At 41.1% G+C, this 23,143-nt stretch overlaps 1 protein-coding gene across 1 annotated transcript in view; it reads left to right on the plus strand.

Annotated features, from left to right (window-relative positions):
* Window positions 1–20,380, plus strand: part of LOC120717544 (multidrug resistance-associated protein 4-like) — a 40,684-nt gene extending 20,304 nt beyond the window's left edge. The window contains exons 21-31 of the mRNA XM_040005631.1: window positions 1,648–1,798; window positions 2,434–2,553; window positions 2,716–2,826; window positions 2,934–3,034; window positions 3,450–3,641; window positions 5,547–5,702; window positions 8,468–8,557; window positions 9,017–9,189; window positions 9,654–9,759; window positions 11,036–11,170; window positions 12,585–20,380. Coding sequence (XP_039861565.1) covers window positions 1,648–1,798; window positions 2,434–2,553; window positions 2,716–2,826; window positions 2,934–3,034; window positions 3,450–3,641; window positions 5,547–5,702; window positions 8,468–8,557; window positions 9,017–9,189; window positions 9,654–9,759; window positions 11,036–11,170; window positions 12,585–12,662 — 1,413 coding nt within the window. The 3' untranslated portion in view covers window positions 12,663–20,380. The remainder of the gene's footprint in view (window positions 1–1,647; window positions 1,799–2,433; window positions 2,554–2,715; window positions 2,827–2,933; window positions 3,035–3,449; window positions 3,642–5,546; window positions 5,703–8,467; window positions 8,558–9,016; window positions 9,190–9,653; window positions 9,760–11,035; window positions 11,171–12,584) is intronic.
* Window positions 20,381–23,143: the final 2,763 nt, after the last annotated feature.

Genomic DNA, 23,143 nt, shown 5'->3' on the forward strand with positions numbered 1-23,143 from the left:
TAAAAAGTGCAGGATTATTTAAAAAAAAAAAAAGTATTATAGAAAAAAAGTACTCGGAATTAAAAGAGGAGACATTACTTCTCCTTGGTGAAAATGCTTAACAAATAAAAAGTAAGGAAACAAACCAAAAACTGTGTTTTCTTAAATCTTTAGTAATGTATTATGTTTTACTAATACATGTCTGTGCTACAGTATTGTTTTGCTGTGTTTATGCTGTTGGCCACAAAATTAAATCAATACTATGCTTTTCTGGTGTCATGGTAGCCGATTGCTAGGTGGTTGCCAGGCAACCTGATGGCATATTTATATATAATGTATAAATTAAGATTTACTGATACAAATTAGAACTTGTCATTGCAAAAGAAAAATTACACCAAAAACAGTTAACTTTAACCCTTTGCTAGCTGGTTGCTAGGTAACATGAATACATCATATGCAACATAGATGAGAACCTTAAGATGTACCTGCACAGTGCCAAGTTTGGTGGCTCACTTCAAGTTTACTTGATGGTGATTGAAGAAACAATCAGACAGACAAATTTATTTTGTGTGTTGTATCAAGGTAAATATATCCCAACACTTTTAATGTAAAAAAAAATGTAATTGAAGTAGATTACATTTCCCTTTTGAAATGTAATATAATTTTCTAAATAAAGTGAACATAACAAAAATCTTAAAAATGTGAGCTGTTCTTTTTTTATGGCAGCACCCTTTCCTCAAAAGTAGTTTATTTTTTTTCTCAACTGGTGTTTAATACGATCTTTAATAAAAGTATCAGTATTAAAGTAACTGATGGCAACGACTCTTGCTAGCTCACTTTAACTTAAATATATCAATCAGCAATTATTATGTATTAGTATCAAAGGTAATATTATTTACATTTATGTTTTCTTATTCAGATTGTTGAGTCATTGTGTGATGTCAATTTTAATATCTCTATAATAAAACTTTATATGCCACCTCACATGATACTTGAGTGCCTGATAATTACCATCAATATAGGCTGAGGTAAGATTATTTTATCTTTAAGATTAATAGTCATAATGAGTCTTTATGAGGTGGTTATTTCTAAACGTTATGCAGGTGTAGGTGCTTTGATAACCGTCAGACTCATTGCCTGCAATCCTGTTTAGGCAGCTCTGGTATCCTGGTCTAGATGTGTCACAGAGCCATTAACACGGGTGATGAGTCACTGTGTTGTTGAGGGCTGTGTGGTTTGAGTGTGATGTATCAGACACCCACAGTGTGGTTCCCAGAGCTCTCTGCCAGTCACTGTGGCCATGCCCGTTGGCTGGCTGCTCTGCCAGGGAGGCTTACAGGCCAGAAGTGTTGAAGGGAAAACCCTAGAGAGCCAGGGATATGAGCTGCAGTGGCCAAGTGGTAAATTCTCACCTGCTACTAAGTGAGAATTAGCGCTGCGATCGTTTTCTTTTCACACTGTGAGTCACTTAAGCTCAGTCCCACAACCTGCTGTTACCTTACTATGTGCCTGAGATGGTCTCACACAAATATAGCTGAAAGGTTTTTCTTGTTCAGCCCTAACAAATAAGCCTCACTGCCCCATCGGTAGCCCACACAACAGAAGCAGAGCTTTTGACGCTGATGCTGTTGAGTTATTACTGTGCTTACTCCTCTCCTTTTCTCCCAGGTATTTCTGCAAGTCATCGGAGTGATTGCAGTAGCTGCTGTCATCATCCCCTGGATTCTTATTCCTGTTGTTCCTCTTCTTGTTGTCTTCCTGTTTCTGCGATGCTACTTCTTGCAGACCTCCAGGGACATCAAGCGTCTAGAATCTACCAGTAATTTTTTATTTATTTTTTGTGGTGTGGGATTGGGAAGAAATAAAAGCACAGACTACAGGAATGCTAATAGGCTATTGAAAAAGGCAGAGATCATTAGCATAAAGGCTAAAGATGGCAGTGGCCTATGCCTTGGTCACACGCAGTTTCCTCAAAAGATGAGAGTTCATGACTTCACATATAATAGGAAAAAATGTCAAGTGGTCATGACTAGGCCACATCAAGCTTTAGTTCCTTTATTTCATTCAAAGCTGAGAGCCAAAATGCACATTGACTAACAAGTGCCATCATCTTTTAGAACAAATGCTTTGTTTGAATCCTTCAAGGAGGCATTTAGGTTTTGTTAAGGAGTTTGTAAGTCTAATGAGTTGAAACAAAAGACGGCTAAATGGCGACCTTTCCTTAAATCACGATAAAAATCAGGGGCATCACCTGTATTATTGTTAGTATAACAGAGTACACATTCATATTTTTCACTTCTCATACTGATACGCTGCAAAATAAAACCGAACAGTTCAGACTATTAGTATTAAATGTACCCTGACACTATAATTGTATTTAGAAATCTGGTCAAAACTCTTAAAAATGTTAAATGCCTCGCTAAGCTGTTTTTTTGCCTTGTATATTTCCTATAGCTCGGAGTCCTGTTTTCTCCCACCTTTCCTCCTCTCTTCAAGGCCTGAGCACCATCCGCGCCTTCAAGGTTCAGCAGAGGTTCCAGCAAATGTTTGATGAGTATCAAGATCTTCACTCAGGTGAGACAAAAAAGACATATTTGTGTTATAAGGTCAAATATGCAAGACATCAACATCTAATGAGCTCCATTATCAGTCTCATCTAAAGCCATTCATGATATTCAGACTGTATTAAGAAGTATTTCCTCATATGCAACATGTGGAATCTGTCTTTGTTAACAGAGGCCTGGTTCTTATTCCTGACTACCTCCCGCTGGTTTGCCGTGCGACTCGATGGAATTTGCTCAGTTTTTGTCACCATTACTGCTTTTGGCTGTCTTTACCTCAGGGATGGTACTGTATGGGTTTTGACTCTGTGCATGCTAAGAGACATTATTAGCAGAAGCAAGAGGAAGGACTCGTGGATGTGTGACTGCATGTTTACTTCTTTGATAATACAGGACTGGAACCAGGTGCAGTGGGTCTGGCTCTGTCTTATGCAGTTACGCTCACAGGCATGTTCCAGTGGGGCGTCAGACAGAGTGCAGAAATTGAGAACATGGTGAGAACACGTGATGAACAAGGGTTCGATGGTTGGTTAACTTCCATTTGAGTCCAAATGTGACCATAATTTGCTAAATTAACACGATGTATTAAATTAGGCTTGAAACTAGAGACCGAGGCCATAAACTCATCAGCATAGTGTTCACTGTGGTCACAGATACAGATTTTAACTGATTTATGAAACCAGATAAATAGCCACTGCTGGCCATAAGAAAAAAATGCAGGTAGAACGATTGTCACTTTAGGTTTGTTATATCCAGTCTGGGTCAATTTAAAGAATCTATTAAATTGTATTATAGGGATTTTCTGTTGCATGAAGTTATATAGGAGCAGCTTATTTATTTATTCATAAAATAGTTAAAAGAGGAAAAATTATTTTAAGGAAGTGCCTACTATATGCTTTATTTTTGCAGATGACATCAGTGGAGAGAGTGGTTGAGTATGCAGAGCTGGAGAGTGAGGCATCATGGGAGACAGACAAACAGCCACCGAGCGATTGGCCCAAAGCAGGCTGCATCACTTTTGACAGAGTCAACTTCTCTTACAGTGCCAGTGAGCCTTTGGTCCTGAAGAACCTGAGTCTTGTCTTCAAATCTAGAGAAAAGGTCCTTGTCTTTATTCCCACCTGTGCATGCTTACTGGAGTGCATAGCCCATGACTAAGGTTGATATGCAGCTAGTGTAGTAGGTGTGGTGTGATTCTTTTTTTATGTGGCATTATTCTCAAATCAATTATTAAAGGGACACCGCATTGTGCTTCTGAATCTTCAGGACTATACCATTTGTGATTCATGGAATACATATCATGTAATTAAGACTGTTCAAGTGGATCCATTTGTCTCCAATTTGCATTTTGAGCTACCTGACGGTGACAACTGTTTATTCACTATAAGAGAGAGGAGAGGCCGAGGAAGAGGGGTGAAGGAAGAGCGAGAGAGGGGAAGGCTGAGGGAGATGGTTGAGGATGATTGAAATTGTGTTTAATGCAGGGGGTGTATTTTGCATGGCTACGGTTGGCCAGGGCGGCTGATTTCACAATGGATGGGTTGATAAGTGCAGAGGCCCTGGCTCTGACAGCCCATGGGAGGGATCTCTACCGCATGCCTTGGGGGTAAAAGGCTTTGTGCATCCTGACAGTTCCCCTGACACCCTTTCACCTGCACCTACCATCTACAGTATAAGATCCTTTCACTTTGTGGTGTTTATTTACATTCATGTAGTGTGGAATTTTTCTTATGTAGGTTAAAGCAGATGAATGCAGAGACATGATTTCAGATTCAGTCTCATACAAGCACTTGGTAATTTTTTAAATGTCCATGTAGGCACTTACTGTATAAGTACTGGGGGTGGGGCTTAATTGTCACATGTAGGAGGGCCTATGTGTTTTAAAAATCGGAATGCGAGTTACTCTAATAGCTCCTATGAGAGTATGGATGTAGCATGAGAGAGTAAGCATATCATTACTTCTCTATTACCTGTCAGCCTAACCACTTATCTTTCTGTATCCACATGCCCAATGGCTATGCAACAGCATATAACAAACCTAAATGGTATGACACTAGTTCAGCAGAGCAAGCGGTGCAATGCTAATAAGATTCCTGTTCATTGGATTCAGCCCACAGCATGAGTTTTTGTTCTTTGGTATCCCAAGTCTGGTAAAATACTGGAAACACCTATATTATACTGTCATTTTATGTGTTAACTACCATCACACATATGTACAGCATTAGCAGATACCTGCGGATGGTATGACCTTGTACTTTAAAGAAAGTATCGGGTGATGGCCTGCAGGTTACCATACCCTGGGGTAGTACCATAGAGCACATAAACAAGTATGAGTGAGTGGTAATTTTGACTCGGCCAATTTATCAGGTGTGTTCAATGAGATTTGATAGATTTGATACGCTGACCCTGATGGGGTGACTTTTAGAAGAGCCACAAAACTATAGAGCCCCGTTTATGTCACCTTTTACAGTTGGTTAAAATGAGTAACTACACTTTTCTAACCCACCCACATTGGTGTTTATGAGATAAGCACAGATCTAAATAAATATAGCACACTTAAAAATAGCTAAATTGAATTATAAACACGTTAATTGTCCCTAACACAAACGCTACAAATGAATTTATACGTGGCATTACGCTGAAGCACTTAAATATGATTAAGATATAAATGATTTGATTTGATTAAGGGAAATATTTTTAGCTTTAAATCTTGATTATGAGGGTTAGAGAGGCTTACAGAAGGATTTTCTCCATTGCCCACCATTTTTTTTTTAGTATTTTGACTGTCTAGTAAAACACAAACAATTTCATACATAAATATTATAGGACAGAGAATCTTCCCTTAGTTTTTATGCCAGTATTGTACAAAGGTTTATATTGTAGTTTGCCAGGCAACTGGGTCTCTTACTGACAAAATAATAAGCACTATTTTATTTATTTATGGGGTTTTTTGTGGGCATTTACTAAGACTTTACAGATATAACATACTAGCTCTTTCCACTGTAGGTTGGCATTGTTGGACGCACTGGTGCTGGTAAAAGCTCCCTGATCTCTGCCTTGTTCCGGCTGGCAGAACCTGAGGGAAGAATAACGATTGATGGATTTCTGACGTCTGAGATTGGTCTTCACACACTGCGACAGAAAATGTCTATCATCCCACAGGTGCGTTTTTTTAATTTCAGTATCAGCAGTTGTGTTTTGTAGCTAAACACAGTAACCAATAATCATCTGCAGTGAGTCTAGGTTAGAAAGATATTACTTATAATATAATATATTAATTACTACCATGTTTAACCTTTTCGTTCTAAAGCAGCTTTGCTTTGACACCTTCTCCAAGGTCCCATGATTCCTCATGATTGAGTAATGGCAGAAATGTCAGCTGCACGACGGTAACAGAAGCCTGCATGCTTTTGCCCTTGTTAGACGCTTGGCTTTTAAAAAAAGCTAAAACAAGTGAGGAGAATTACAGTCGTCACTCAGGGGATTTCTGAAAGTGAGACAAACGGATGCCTTGAGACAGTTTAACTTTATTTCCGCTTGTTGAAACTGATACGGCATTAAGAAAATGCCAGCCTGCGGGTGAGTGTCAGCAGAGAGGAGGGAGGGGAGAAGACTCCCACGGCCTATACTGTGAAGAGAGCAGTTCCCCATCCCTGACAGAGGATTAGCCCTCTACCCCCCAAACATGGGAAAGCTGCTTAGAAGAAGTCTCCCCCATCCTCACAGTCAGAGTCCCCTTGTACACCGTCACTTAGCTCAAGTCTTAAACATTTCTAGGGTGCAGCCAAGATGCCCAAAAACAGTTTCATTAATGCTTTTCTGTGGATTTGATAGGTTTCTGGCATTGCTACTACTTCAGATAAAGTTTCACTTCTTAGTCCAAACTAGTTTGCGATGGATGTGATGTATGTTTGATGGGATTTTGTTTACTCTTTTTGCATCTCCTAGAGGGAGAGACTGCTACAAAGTGGCAGGTTACGAGTCAAAACTTTAACTGCACGCTCATCTCATCTGTATCACATGCTGGATGGCATTTTCATTATGTAGGCAGCACTCGGGAGAGTAGAGTTTCTCTGTAGTCTGTTGTTAGTATTACAAACTTATATATGGAGCGAAGACTCTTGGATTTACACAAATTCATTTGAAAGCCTTTTTTTATTCTCCCGCTAGACGTCGATGAAATGATATGCAGTCAACCTTTCACTTGGAAAAAATTTTTCGACATAAATTGCTGGTTGTCGTACTTTTCATTTGGAATTTTGAGTTTGATATGTAAACTATACATTGCCGCTGAGGAGTTTCATTATTTGACGCCCACAGATTTGATTATGATAAGCTTGTATTAGCATATGGCATTAAAAAGGGATCCATTTCAGTTTCTATTGAATTCTCAGGAATGACTTAGGAGAAAAAAAATGAATTCTGTGGCAAACAGAGGGCTTAGAATTGGTGGAGCACATAATCGGTGTATAGAAAGCTGTGCTTGAAAGCAGTTTTTCCGACCTAACATTGAATCCTCAATTAAAGTGTGTCACAGAACTAGTTTGAATTGGGACTTCAGCTGGCTTAATGACAAGGTGGTGTTTTGGTGACAGAGGTAAAAGCTCATTGGAAGTAAAGAGGTGGAACATTTTCCAAGGCACAGGTAGCAGGGATGAGACCCTGAAAGCTTTACTTTCTCTGGATTGAAATTGAGCAGTTAGCCCTGCACTTTCTGACCTATATGACGGCTTGTTGAGACATGACTTTTTAATTTTTGCTGTGCTTCCACACCCAAACGTATGCTTCATTTTCTTTTCTTATAAAGGTGACCTGTAAGAGACCAGATGTAAAGGTGTGGATATATTAATAGTTCTGTAACCTTTAAGCCTTTTAGGCTCATTGTGTGCTTTACTTTTGCTCCTAGTCTAATCTCACAGTTGCCAGATGAACGTATCGTATCTTGATTCGAGGTCAGATGCATATCTTGACTAAGCTGGAGTTATCGCGTTCCTCTGACTGTGATGCGGATACAATGGAAGCATCACTTTTTGTTATGGACAGTCGCTGCTCTGTGCAACCTGAAACTGTGGCAGACTCAACAGCCTTGTATTATTGTTGTTTTTTTCTTTAAACAGTCATTATAACGATTTAAGTACCTTGCTTATTTTGCTCACGGATCAAACACTGTGGACATAAATGCAATATAAAAACCTTATCTGCAGCAGCGGTGTACCGTGAGCGAGAGGGTCTTTATGCTGTCCAAGGAGAGCCCTCTACTGAGTAAATCACTTCAACATTGGAGCAAGATTTATGAATGCACACTATATGTGGCCTGACATGAGATGATGTGGGATTGTTCCTTTTTATCAGTTCATCACAAACAGAGTGGCGTGTTGGAACAGTGCCCATGGACAGGCTCTTTCCTTTACACTGTAATAAAGAGCTTTATTTACCCTCTTAAAGAGGGCTGTGTGGCTCAACCTTGATACAGGTGCATGGCTTACCATAAATACATATCTTGGACATCCTACCTGTCTGAGATGTGAGGCTGTCCTTTCATGAGGGTAGTCAACTAATGTGATAACCTAACTATTCACACATGCTAGTACATTTAGTTAGTACGGTTTCTTATTCTGTATTTCAATGTTAACTTGACAGTCCTTTTGTGTCATATTATACATTCAGACAGCCTTGCACGACTATTCTCCACCAGCACCAATGCGCACGTTGTGGTTTTCCAAGTAAAAAGATCAACTTACTGAAGCATAGTTGGCTAGAGCACTGAATAGAGCTCCTGAGTGGAGCAAGGCCTTTGTGAACATCTTCCCCTCACACATTGCTTAGCACTCTTCTATAAATCCTGTCTTAACCCTTTCATACATCTTCCCCCTTGTCATTATCTTAACTGGCCACGGCCTTCTCTTTCCATATCCATCTATCCACAGGACCCAGTTCTCTTTACGGGCACCATGAGGAAGAATCTGGACCCTTTCAAGCAGCACACAGATGAGGACCTGTGGAATGCACTCCAAGAGGTACTCCAGCGTGGCTCTGAATGATTCCCCCTTGCCGGCCCAGGGGGGGATCCCTCTGTCCCCCTGTACAATGCTGCCATTCAGATTCCCTGCTCGCCACAAGTCATGGGGGGAAATCCCATTAGGGCCATGGGGCCCAGCTCAATGTGCGGCTTGTAACGGGTAACCATTGAAAGTGCTGGGGGAGATGTGTTTGGGCAGTCAGGCCAACCAGGATGAAGGCTTCCCCCACAGTGAAGGGCTTCAGCTCCTGGTCCTGTCTCTGAATGGGTTTGGTGGCCTGGATTAAAGCTAGAGGCTGGCCACAAGAGAGCACTGGCCAAGGTCATCAGTAGACCTGGCCCTGCATTGTGCCAGGCAGTTAATGGGTGTGTTTGGATGGCTCTTTAAAGACATCCCCACAGGAGGCCTTTATGCAGGAGTAATGAAGGGTAGGGGCTGAGCTCTCTCTCTCTGCAGGTGCAGATGAAGGCCATGGTGGACGAGCTGCCCAGCAAGCTGGAGACGGTGCTGACGGAGTCGGGCTCTAACTTCAGCGTGGGCCAGAGGCAGCTAGTGTGCCTGGCCAGGGCCATCCTCCGGAAAACCCGCATCCTCATTATTGATGAGGCCACTGCTAATGTGGACCCAAGGTCAGATTATACTTCTCAAGTAAATTATTATACATCAGCGTGGAGGCGCTCTCTTCCACATGTGTCTTGTTTTTCTGTACAATGGTGCTACACAATATGGGTATTTTTAAGTGCATAGAATAAAACTTTTTCTCTTTTTTCTTAAAATCTTTTTGGTAAAGCATCGGTGCAAACATAGATTTTTTTTTTTGTTTAACACACATAATAAAAATATATGGGTTTTTAAGTCTAAATCTCACCAGGTGAAGATCAAATCAAGTCAATTAAAAAAAAAATGTAACAAAATATACCACACTTGTCTTTTTAAAGCTGAAGTCCTGTGGTATTCTGTATTTTTTCTGTCTGTTGCTGCACATATTTCTCTGCTGATGAGCCATTGTTCTGTGTTGCGTAAAATCCCTGCCCAAGGCTGTATAGGAAGAGAGCTTTTCAGTTCTCAGGTGTTTTGTTTCCTGCTTCTTTAGAACTGATGGGCTCATCCAGCAGACTATCCGGGACAAGTTTCAAGAGTGCACAGTCCTGACCATTGCTCACAGGCTAAACACTATCATTGACTGTGACAGAATACTGGTAAGTAAGAAAGCAGTAAATTTCCATTGTAAAGCACTTTAGTGAAGGTTTTTAAAATGAGACTCTTCTGCTGGAGTTCATTCCAACATTGCTCTGCAAGTAGCTTTGTGATATTCCCTCCTAAACTTTGGCAACCCCTTGTACTATCTCACCAGCTACAGTAAATATTGCACTCAGTGTTTTCAGAATTTGTAAAGTAAATCTGGGGTCCCCTGCAAAACATGCACTTCACATTCATTCTCATTGTTGTATGCCAAACAAAAGCAGCTTTTAAACACCTCTGTCCTTTATTTTCAGTTCCGCTACCTTATTTTGCAACAGCTGGGCAGATTTCTCACTCGCAGCATTCCCTTTCATTCAACCTTCGCTTGCACCACTTGATCTTTGGCCCTTTCCTGCTACTGCCTGCAGAGGTGCCAATTAGTGCCATTTGTGGTGGCATTTGTTAAGAGTCTATGGAGGACGGGGCACGACCCGGTGGCCGCTTGGTGACTGAGAGGGTTGCTGAAATAAGGCAAATATCACAGAGAGGGGACTGTTTCACACCTACACTCGTGTTAAATGCCCCCAGACTGTCACACACTCTGGGAAAATTAAATTGGGACCCGGAAGAATCATCCAAATTGCAAGAATCGAATTGCATTTCCTGGTAGCCTGCTCCTAAACTTTTGATTATGACAGCAGCTGCAGAAGTCTCCCTTTCATACTAAACACTACCTGAAAGTGGGCTTTACTGATAACAAACTGCTCATTAACGCTGTAAGGGGATCGAGCTTGTTAAAATTTGTCTGTGATATAATTGTAGTCTTTTCCAAACTGCCTGAATTGGCACTATTCTTTGTGTGGTTTACATGGCATGTGATGACATAGAAATGATGGTAATTTTCTAGCGAGTCTTAAAGGTGTGATTGTTGGATTTGACTGAGGACCACCCCTAGGCCTCTGAAATGGTAGGATAAATACATGGATAAATCCCTGATCTCCTGTCTGTCAGAGTCAGCGCACCAGACTTTCACGCTGCTAACAGGTTACCCTCATTGTGCATGGCGTTCTCGAGCAGAAACAGGCACCCGTGTTTGTTGTTGCATGAGTCACATAAAATAGATGGTTCCTATGTGCACCGAACTACTGTTTCCCCATTCAGCTTGCGCTGTCTGCTTGCATCACTCAGCAGTGAAACAGCTGAAATGTCAGTTTTCCCCAAAGTAAAGTATACAGACACAGGAACACACACACTTACACACACACACACCCACCATTGTATGTGTGATTGCAGGTTCTGGATGCTGGCATGATCCAGGAGTATGATGAGCCATATATGCTGCTCCAGAACCAGGATGGGCTCTTCTACCAGATGGTCCAACAGACAGGCAGAGCCGAGGCTGCCTCGCTCCTGCACACAGCCAAACAGGTAACCACATCCACCTTTGTCCCAGGACAAGCCTGTCCCTAAATAAGAACCCAGTCGTTGCACAGTAATCCCAGACTCTCCCCTTAACTCCAGGCTCCATTGCTCACCTCCAAAATAATACAGCTAAGCAACAGAAGATGTGTGTAGCCCTGACAATGCAAAGACACTTGATTACCATTTTAATTTAAAGTGTCTACTTGGAGCATTGCGACACCATAACATTAATTTCAAGAGAGAAATTGTCCCTTTGTAGATTTACATCCTCTGATATTATCGGAAAAAGTCTCTGTATAATCTTTTTTCTCATAATGTAATTTTGAGATCATTTTAGCGATGATTCTAGAAAAGCAGCTTTCTTTGCACTGTATCTATTTTGAAATATTGGGTTTAACTTCATCGCGATTTGGGATAAACTTTCTATGGGGATTACTGTAATAGAGAATGTCCATATTTTTTCCCTGTGAAATTCATTTGTGATGTATTTCCCCTTCAGACACTGAACAGATAAGAGCCAGCTATTCATTGTTCAATTCCACTTTATGTGCATCTGTCTGGGACTACAGATACCATATTGCAACTTCAAACAGGTCTTTGTGAAATAAGAAAAAGTAGGCATCATTTCATTTTCTCTCTGTCCCTCGCACAAATTTATCAGCGGAACTGTATCTCCTCAGCCAGAGGAGTGAAATGAGTAAAATACTGATTTCAAAGACTCAGCACAGTGTGGTATTATTTGGTTTCGTCTTACCCTGCACACTGGCGGATTGGTAGTGGCATTGTTCGGGCCCTTACGTTTTCCTTTCTTTATTGTAGGATGCTCTTCTTTGATCAGATTACTGCAGCATCCATAACTGTCTAGCACCACTTATTAAATACAGAGATAGTCCGCATGTTGTGTGTCAAGTTTCTATAGTTGTCAGTCAAGGTTTAAATACATTCAATAATCTGATATCAACCTCTAGCTCCTTTGTCGTGCTGAAAGAGAATCCCAGAGTAGACAGTACATATATCTCAAGCTATGGCCAAGCTTTCACTTCCATTGCCTCTTTTTCCACAAACTTTCTTGCTGAAATTGTTCAGCTGTCAGAGCGGCTCGGCATAAAGAAGCCATGCCTTTTGCAGGCGCAAACACTGCAATCCGGCTTTTCTAAATAGCGGCTTGCAGCTTAGGAGCCAGCGTAAGAGAAAATTAACTCCACAAATAATTCCTGTAATTATCTCCAAAATTTTCCTGCCTTTAATCTAACAGTTGTTTACTGGGCTAAATAAGCCACTTTTGTATGCTTCAGTGGGTGATAAATCCCTTCGCCGTGCTCTGACTGGATCTGTCATAAATTGCGCCTTAACAGATCGTAGCTCAGATTGGACAGTGTGCTTGTGTTCTGTGACACTGCTTCCCTGATCCGCTTTTCAGGTTTACACGAACAAAAAGCGGCTGACTGACGTGCGCCGTGACGAGGACATCCGCGTCATCTTCGAGACGTCCCTTTGACGGTTTGGAGTGTCGCTGTGGTCCTCGTGTTAGCCATCAGTGACCAAGTATTTTAGCAGACACACCGATATTCCTAAATGTCTTCAGGCCTAGTGCAGTGTAGTGTGCGCTCCATTTGATTAGCATAGACCCGTGGTATGGAACAGAAAGGAGGCACACGCCTGAGGTGGGCTGTGCCTTCCATTGACAGCATATTACTGCATGGCTGTTTATTGATTGCAAACGGCTATATTTATGTAGGTGTGTCCTGGCTTCTGGGGTATCTACAGTGGGGAACTGGTGCTCAAAAGAGTGTCAATATTCTGTGTGCAATAAATTACCCGTGGCTTAAATTGTTCTTTTAGGGAAAACATTGTTTTATAGGAATATATAAAACAATGTATATAGGAAGTCTTTTCATTACTTGAAAAATGCTTGACAAGCCAAGGAGAACCTCAGAGGGGACACGGATGCTTTCTGTAATTATTGTGCCTTAATCACGCGATTGATTCCTAGTAATTGCACTGTTTGTAAATTGAATGGTTTTCCTGCACTTTGACTCTATCGGTTTTATGTCTACCTCATCTCTAGTGAGCAAAGACCAGTAACAGTTGGCAATGATACTGACTAATATCAAGGAACAAGATGTCTCTCAACTTTCTGTCCTGGCTTGTTTGATTAACGACTTTATTTGAGAATGTAACACTTTTATGCAGGTAATTATGTGGATGGAACCGAGTGAGATTATTTATATCCTGGTAATTATTCGCGCTGTTTGATTTTTTTACATCTTTGTCTACGGCTCGTAACACAAATGGAAGGTAAGATTTCAAGCACTTTGCGGTTTCTAAGTCATAAATAAGTGCGAGGAATGCTCACTTGTAACTGACACTAGATTTGTTTCAAATTTCATTTAATAAAAGAGTATTGTTTTGAACGTTTCGCTTCATTTTGCTTCATTGTGAGACTGACTCACCAGCGTTTCCTCCCCGCTGTTGCTCATTCCACACTCAGCTGCCTGAATGGTGTGTTTGCTTCAGGTCAGTGGTTACAGCTGGAGTTGAACACGATGCTACAAACTGGTAAGCGGTTAAAGGAAGCGACCGTGTGATTATCGTGCTGAGTCGAGTGATTTTCTAATTCTGTTTCAGTGGTAAAGTGGCGCGGCCTTGCACTCTATTATTTTAACATGTCAGTAGTGCAATAAGATGATTAAGTCTTAAAATGTAATTTTGTCATTAGCGGCTCTCTTAGAAAAGAGCTGTTTAATTTGGCTTCATACAGACAAGCGCAAAGCCAGTGATTACACATTCACAGATTCTTGTCAGTAAACACTTAGCTCGGTCTAAAAGGCGGTATTTAACCAGGCCCGTATTTGGGTCATGAACTGTGGGACATCAGTTCCTTTAAAAGCTGAGTGATTTACACAATTCATTAAAGCCAGTGAATCTTCAGCCGGCGTCATATTAAATGGTTACTTACTCTCAAATAGCCCCTTGGGAGCTGAATTGTTGGCTTGCGAATAGATTAAAGTTTACATTGAAAAGAAAAATTGAATTCAGAGGTAATCAATAGCATAATGGGCCAGTGAGAGGAGCCTGCTGCCTGAAATGAAATTACCATATTTTTAATCTTAATTTTCCACTCTGTTTATCTGACAGTGTGGATGTGCAATCCAAACAGATAATGAGAGAGTGGGATATTGACAGTGGGGTCCTCTGGAGTGCTTGTTTCAGTGATTAAACACTGTGATCTGTGATTACTTTGTGTCGGGTGTCAGGCTGGCGGCCAGGGCCCAGGGAGACGTAGGCACACGGCAGCTGGAGCATCACGGGTCTCTGAGGTGCTAATGCACCTGACGCAGCATTGACAGCATTCGAAACCCTATCAGGGACTGCACCACATGGCAGCTGCCACAATAGAAATACTCATGGCACTATCTACATCAGAGTCAGCATATATCCTCTCTGCTCTCCCCTTGATAAGAGCCAGCGCAAGAATGGTGACAACAAAGTTCGCACAATATGTATTATTAACCAGATACCTCCCTACGTCCCTCAATAATAGCACCATTTTAGGACATATCTGAATAGGTGTGCGAATAGCAGTGCTGTCAACATAGTGCTGATATAGCTTTAATAAACAAATGTCTGGGAAACCTGGCTGTCCACACAATGAAGTTTAATCCCAAAGAAATAAAACGCAAAATAAGAGTCAGCACAATGTGGAGGCAGTGAATAAAATGATGAATTCAAACCGCAGCAGCTAGCTCATCCACACTTTTAAGAGAGAAGTGATACACTGGTGCTGATTTGAGGTTGGGGACAGCTGCCGTATTCAGTTAAAGATGTTTTATTGTCAGTTTTGGAGAAGAATAATGTAACAAGTATCTGTAACAAGTGAAAGTGCTGTAAATTGTTTAAGATTGTTTTGTCACGGGCCTATAAGTAGGCGACTGAAGGCCATTTTGGGTTTAGGAAACAATGTTGTTGGGTTATTTATTTTTTTACAGACTTTGTGTTGTGCCAGCATTTTCTTTTGTGATTGATACTGCTGTTTGACAAATGGAAACAAATTGCACGGTGAAGGCGTCTGAATGGCAGGGAGCTGGGGAGTGTCAAACCTGGTGCTGAAAGACGATGAAGCGAGAGCCTCAGGTTTTTGTGGGCGACTCAGACCTGACTGATCCCAACATAAAGTACTTGTTGAAGAGAAGGAGAAAAGGAGAACGGGATTTTCGACAGGCTGCAGTGAAATTAGGAGAATTGACTATGGCGGCTTTGTTCCTGGCTGGTGACATGGGGTGGGGGGAGATGGGGAGACTGGAGCGATTCCCCAGAGAATCTCTGCTCAGGCTTTCTAAAGTGACTACAAACTGAATATCTGACAAGTTCCCAAGGCCTGACACAACCCTGTGTAGAGCTAAGAAAAACAAACAACAAATGGCACGTTTTGAAGATACGTGTGGTGACACTGGATGCACTGTGTTAGAAAATGGCTTTTTATCTTGTTAAAAATAGGCACTCAATTCGAAACATGCTATATTTTCTATATCGGCGCAACAATCTAGTTAGACCTAGTTTTCCTCATGACAGACTTTGTCAAACTACAAAAATGAGAGCCACCAAGTGTCATTTTCCAACTTATTAGAGGACTTGTAACCGGCAGCGTTTCTTTCATCTAACACCATAAACAAACACAAACAGCAGCTCAAACTTTTTCCTTTCTCCGTGTACACATGTGGTTTAATAAGCCGCACTGACTCAGGGTGCCTCAGCAGTTTAGTGACCGCGCTGAGTAATACTGCTACAAACAATAATTATAGGTCATGCATGTAATGGATGATTATATTTTGTAAATTATCCAGGCTGTGGCGTGTTTCAAGCTCTTTAGAGCTTGAGTACTCTGTGCAATATTTCCAGAGAAACAAGCACTAAAAGTTGTTCAAACAATAAAAGAACAAAAAAACAACTAAGAACTACTTTTCTAAGAACTACGCATTTTTGCAGTTTTACCTGTCTCCACTACTTTGAACTAAACTGGCTAATGTGGCCCTTTGAAAGGCTAACAAATAGGAAACCTCTTTGCATGCTTTAGCTTTAAATCCTGGACATGCTCTGCCACCTTTCAAAAGTACCGTTTGATTCCTCAACTGCGAGAGAAAGAAGCAAAGTGGAGTGTAGACAATAGCCAGGGGCTTATCTCATCAGTAAATAAGGCTTATTGCTTAAAGACATAAAAGGCTATGCTTATTGGTGATGTCATCCCTTTGTGTAAGATTGATGAAGCTTGAGGCAGGGGGCATAATGTGAATGTATGTGTGTGAAGAGAGGCCTGGTGCACCAAACTCTGGAGTTCTGAACTTTCCCCTGGAGAGTTTGATTTAATTTAAAATGTATGACATATATTTTAACTGCTGCTGCACTAAAATTGCACTCTTTGGTGGTAAACTAGCCCAAATGTACTTCAAAGTTCCATCTGGCCAGGGGGCTTTTATCCTTAGACATGAGAGCGGTTGATGTTCTGTGCATGTAAACGTGCAGCTTTGGGTAAAGGTGGGGACAGCTTGTGTCCCCCCATTATTGTCTGGTTGCATTTACGTGGGTCCAAGGGCCCACTGTGTCTTTTCGGGTTACTTTCTCATCATTTCTCCTAATGTAGAGACCCACAGGGTTGGTGGCAAGCGCACAATGCGGCCGTTGTATGGTTACTGTCAGCTCTCTCAAATAAGGCTTCCTGTTCATTAGACTTCTTTTCACCTTCGCACAATGCGCCGGCTTTGCAGCAATAGTGAGTCGACGCCCATCTCTTCAATGCCATGTGAATAGTTCTAAATAGTGTTTATGCAAGCTATTGTTGTCTATTGTGTGTCCAGTCCTAATGCACAGTGATTTGCCTGCTTTTGTTGCCTGGGATACATTATCTTGCCTATGTGGCTTCAGATGCATGCCTGGCCTTTGAGCCAGTAAACAGTCTAAAAGTTAACTCCCTATGGACAATGCTGAAGATCTCTGATAAAGTGGGACATAGTGTTACTGCCTCTCTAATAAGTGGTAAGATGGCTTCTTCCACTGCGCGTATATCCTTTTTTCTGTCTGCACAGCCTCTCAAATTAAATGTTGAGTGCACAAAGGCTCAGACTTCTCTTTGCATTTTTTCATGTGCAGAAAAAAAACCTCAACTCTAATTAAATAGTGACATTTAACCTCAAAGCTGATGTAAATCATAATCTGTGGAGATCATTAAAAAAACATAGTAAAGTTGGTGCTGTTGCTTTCAAAGATTAGGCTGACATTATCTGTTGCACATCTGGTGAAGAATGTCTGCTCGGCAGGGAGATATATTTAAACCCTGTGTCTTTATTCTTACAACCGTCAGTGTGAAAATGAAACGGTAATGCAGATAGACAGGCAGGTGGATAATCTGGCACACATCACAGTCAAAAGAATAAAAACTTTTATATCTCAAAGATAATGTCAAAATGATATGTCGGCTAATGGAAATTTGATGTCTCGTCGGTTGCATTAATATGGATTTCTGCTGTTGCACTGTGTTGCGTGTTTGCACCACAACTTTATTGATTACATTGATTTTTAAAAAATAAATAAATGAAATAGCATGTACATTTTGCATTGTACTAGTGTAGCTATATTTGTATTTGTGCCCCATTTATTTAGTTATAGTTGACATTAAGTATTTCACGAAAAAGTTCCTGTTGCTCGTAGCTAAACTGTAAACTTTTCTCAGCAAGTTCACCCGAGTTAGGCAGATTTTAAAAATGAGCTTTTGCTTCGAGAAAATAAAAGTTGTGGTGGTGGTGTGTGTGTGTGTGTGTGTGGGGGGGGGGGGGGGCATACACCTAAATTGTTTTTCCAAAAAGCCAAATAAACCCGAAAAATGACAGAATAGGAATAGGCAGCATATTATAGCCTTCATCTGTTTGTGGCATTGTTCTAGAAAGTGTATACATCACCTCCAGAGAGTAACCGATAGGCCCAACCATTCACTACTTGGATAGTTGCACAAAAGCCGAAGATATCTGCGGCACAGATTACATTATACTCATTTCAAAAGCATTCACAGTCAAGTATGCAGAGCGAAAAAAAAGATGCTTTTAATGCGAGTCAGTGATTACAGGTGAGAGATGTAACTGATAGGCGGTCATTATTGTGCAGAGATTTGGTTTGTTTGACCCCCTAAAGCAGTCTGCTGCCAAGGGAATTTAAAACAAGCTTTGGACTTGGAGGAAAGGAATGTTATGATTGCTCTCAGTGACACTGATACAACACTGTCACATCACCGTCTCCAGACTATGGGAGACGCGACTGAGCCGAGTCCCACAACCTGAACACTTAGCGGCAGGGATTTTATTAACCTGTCAAAAAAGAGGCTAGGTGCTGCTTTGTCTTTTATTGCCACATCCCCTTACGCTCTTGCTGTTGCTTACACATTTGACCTCCATTAGCCCACCAGGTGTGTTTCACATTTTATTTAATGAACTGTAGTCATGAGGTAATTCATTGCCTGCAACAATACTCCTTGAAGCAAGTTTTTTTTTTCTTCTTTCCTCCACACTAAAGTAGTGATGCTGACTTGCTTTGCTCCTGGGCTGATATTTTCATTAAAGGCCCTCTTATCAATTAATGAAATAAAGAATCTGCTTCTTGCCCAATGCTATTACCGCCCACAAATCAAAAGGTTTCCAGTGTAATGCCTTGCCTCCCATGCCAGTTAATTAGGTAGTGTTGTGCTACATACTAATGCTACTTTCATGAGAATAATCTGAGACAATGAACCTGTCTCTTTTGTGTCCTTCTGCAAGCCCTCTTAATTAATATCAGCAAATACAAACCAAAGTTAATTGAAATTTGAACATCCCATCTTTATAGTTTACAATAATACAATTGTTCTTGTTTTGTTGGTGTTTTTTGAATTACAATAATAGCCGGCATCATATCTCTATTTAATATTTCATTGATTTCTCTCAGGGATGCAGCAGAAATATAAAAGAAAGAAATGTCTTAACCATGAGTAAACACCGGTGGCAATATATGCAACCCCAAAATTGATTTCGACCGACACATTAATATTCAAACTGCTCCAGATAATCATAACAAGGTGTACGTGATTTGTTTTCATTGATTAAGTGACATTGCTCCAGCGTCTCTCGGCATGGTTATTAATATAGTTTGCATTGATATTATTCCTGCGTTAACAACAATTTCAACCAAGTGCGGTAGATTACTGGGCTGATTCAAAAGAGTAGCATCTCTGTGGCATGTGGCTTTAATCAGAAACGCTTCTGATGTAAAATCTTTACAACTTTAATCAATCTATGGATGCGCTTTTCAAACTGTATGCAAGTTTGAATAGCATAGTTTTAAAGAGGCTGTGCCCTGCTGTCAGATACCTGATATGTTTTGCAAATTACAAATCCTTCTAGGAATATGAATTAGGCTGTGCGAACTGAGTCCTGCTTCCATTTGTGGTGCGCACAGTTCAGATTTCACATGGTTTACATGAATTCTAGGAGATAACATAATCAGGCCAGTAATGCAGTAGGATTTTTTTTTTATTGTTAATGCACTTCTTTTGTCAAATTGGCCCATGAACAGAAATAGCTAAACAAAATAAATAAATAGATAAACAGTGGGTTGTCATTATAGCCTTTATGCAGTGAGATTTCTGAGCCAAGAACATTTCTGAAGTTAACAGTATTTATGTTCCGGTAGCGTTGGTCACAGTCTGTCATACATTATTTGCATCTGCATGTCCGATTAGCAAATGTGACATATTCCTGAGATCAGGCTCCTAGCACTCTAACCACCCACCATGGCAATTAACTGTCTACTAAGCTAACAAGCGTAACACACATGCCTGATGCAAGCCAGTAGAATATCAAGCTACTCTCCTAGATGCATGCCTGTTTACCCTGTAGAACCACTGCGAACACACTGTACACATCCATTTTCTACATGTACCGGCTAATTTCAGATGTTGATTAACCTGCGGCGCTGGACTGAGCGGCTCTCACCATCGTTGATGTGGGTTTATGCTGGGTTGCAGCTGGCGTTGGAAATCCACGAGGGACTAGCGAGAAGTTGTCGGGGAGGAAAGGTGCTCTTTGAGCTTTCATCTTCATCATGAGCACTTTAGCTGTGAGCCGAATGAAATTATCAACTATGATACCGGCCTTTCTTGTCTTCAACCCTCATGCTTAAATCACATTGCCCTTGACATTTTGAGTGTTGTTATAACTGCTTTGAAAGAGTACGGCATGAAAAAAATGCCTGAATACATACGAATAACTCAAAGAACAGTGTCAAAGAAAGACAGCGCATTATACGCTGATTCGTTCTTATTGTGTGTCAGGTTGGAGGGCAACTGATTTACAAGAGTACAAGCGGCCATTTATGACAGTGCATGCTGTAGGTCATCATCGGGAAAAGAAGTAATTTAAGTACCAATCCACTGATGCATTTATTCTTCGAATGGGGCCTAACCATTATCAGCACTGCTGTAAATAGATTGACAATGTCATTTCACTATGTGTTGGAGACTTTTATCTAGTGTAACATCTGAATGTAAAAGAAAGCGCGCACATGTGTGTGTGTGGTTTTTATACATATATATATATATATGTATATATATATATATATATATATATATGAAAACAAATGGCACCAAACGAAACTATCTGTTCTAAAAAAGCATTGACCGTCAGGGCATAGCCAATATGGAGGTTAATCCATTCTAGTGTCTATACTATGGGATGCTTGTGGAGCCATATTTGCTTAGGGCAGCCATGCAAATTATTACTTACTGCCCTGTAAGCTGATAACACAAATTAGATACCCATTAAAGTTGAACAATGTATATAGAATGAGAAAAGATTGCAAGTGATACCTGAAGGGATGCTTAAGTCATATGGCACTAAAATATGCCTCATGCTTGCAAACTTCAAAAGTGGAGAGATGTTTATCCGTGGGATTGGAAGATGCATAATAGTAATCTCATATGCACAGAGGCAGCTGCCAGGTGGAGGATAGCACACTGCATGTTTATGAATAGAAATCATTACAGGGACTGGGGAGCATACCGGCATGGACCAGTGACACAGAACTTTTTTATCGTCTACCCAGTGCACAGTGCAGCACTTAAAAGTTCATGTTCCGAAATATTTAGTACAGTACCGCGTCACTTTATTTGTGGTCATTTGGAGCAGTGCTTGATTAGTGTTTTTAACTGAATGCTAATTACTTGAAGCCTTGACCTGAGTATGAGTCGTTCGTGCCATGCCGACACCTGAGGGGCCAGCTTTACCAGCAGTGCCACTGCTTCGCTCTTCCGCTCTACCTCTCAGCCTGTGCCTCTTATCAGATGAGCCACTTCAATTCATGTGTCAAACACCTCTTTGAGTGCAAATACAAATGTTCAGCAGCTTTTAAGAGGCAGAAGTGCTGTTTGTGGCTGTGTTTGACAAGGGAGGAAGTGTTTCTGGCCTGTTTGGGAACCCTAGCTAATTCTACCTTTGACTTGCCCGTTGTTGTCTTTGAGCCCCTTTCGCTCTCTGCTCCTCTGGCTGGCTGAGAGTTAGGGATTCATCTTAAAACCTCCCCTTTGTCTGACAGACCGTGGAGTCAGCAGTTATTCTTCAACTGGCGACTTTCAGTGCTTGGTGGTGAAAGAGATGAAGCTGAAACACAAAGGCAAATTAAGGGTACAAAAACACTTGCTATTGTTCCATTGTTGAGGGTCACAAATCGTCAAGTAAAAGCAACACAGCGTGGTTGAAATGTATTCGCCTTCATCCCTTTCCCCCCCCTCCCTCCCATCTCCTCTCTTTATATTCATTAGATTCATTATAGGCCACAAAGGACTGCCAACAAAACAGCTTGTGATTTTAGTTGAATTCATCCCCCTCTGAGGCCTGCAGGGAAATTAAAGTAGGTGACTATCACTAGAGGGGGAGCAGGCTTGACACATCTGAAGCTTTCAGTGATGCTAATAGCCAAGCGTATCCAAAATACACAGGAGCTGACCTCAAACAGATTGTGGGGGTTTAAAATCATTAGTTTGCAAATGAAGCAAAAGTACATTGGATCTATGGAAGAATCAGCCCACTCTGAACCTTTGATTAGTGTTTGTCAACTCCCCTTTCTCTTCATACTCCCCCGCCCACTTGCAATCCAGAAATTAATAAAGGAGACATAGCGACACTTTGGAGAGAAGCGCTTGCATCTCCAGCACCTGTTAAACAAATGCACTTAAGGCAGGAATCAAATTCCAGGCAGGTTTAAATTGGTGTAAAATCTTCATTTAGATGATGTCCCCAGGGCCTGCTTATTACTTGAGATTTATATAGCATTAGTTCTGCCTCGCAAATGTGGTGCACCATTCCACCTCAGTGAAATATGAAGAGGTTTGATAAAAAGCTACAACAGCTTCTCTCATTAAAAAAACCTAAACCCTTTAAAGATTCATTAATTTAACTTGTGGCACGCAGCTCTGACATGCAGAGTTCTGTGCTTGTGCCCTTGAGCGCAGAATGTTATACAGTGTGCGAGATGCTGCTGTGGCTCATCGGCGTAGGTCTTTAAGAACAGGGCGCGCTGATAAAGTAGGCTACCTGCAACACGAAATACACCTCGTTGCATTTCAGTGGTTCATTTTGAACCGTGTTCCGTTGCTGGAAGAAAGCTAAATCTAAAGAATTCCTGTAAGATTCTTTGCACCTGTTGTCTTTTGGAAATCTGCAGTTGGTTCCGCTTGGTATCATGTCATGTTGCTGAGAGTGGCACACATCGTAGTGAAGGCTGGAACCTGGAAGGAAGCGACGACAAAGGCATTTCATTTGGAGCAGTACCCCTATTGAGTATGTCTGTTTCATTCAGCAATCTGTTTTGTTCTCCATCTCTTTCAATTTGTTTACATTTGGCCCCTACTGGAGAGGGACAGTCTATTGATTTATTGTCCCTGTTTCCTGAGAGTGGCGTTAAGAG

This window comes from Simochromis diagramma, unplaced genomic scaffold (genome assembly GCF_900408965.1).
Source record: "Simochromis diagramma unplaced genomic scaffold, fSimDia1.1 OVJJ01000501.1, whole genome shotgun sequence".
Classification (NCBI taxonomy): domain Eukaryota; kingdom Metazoa; phylum Chordata; class Actinopteri; order Cichliformes; family Cichlidae; genus Simochromis; species Simochromis diagramma.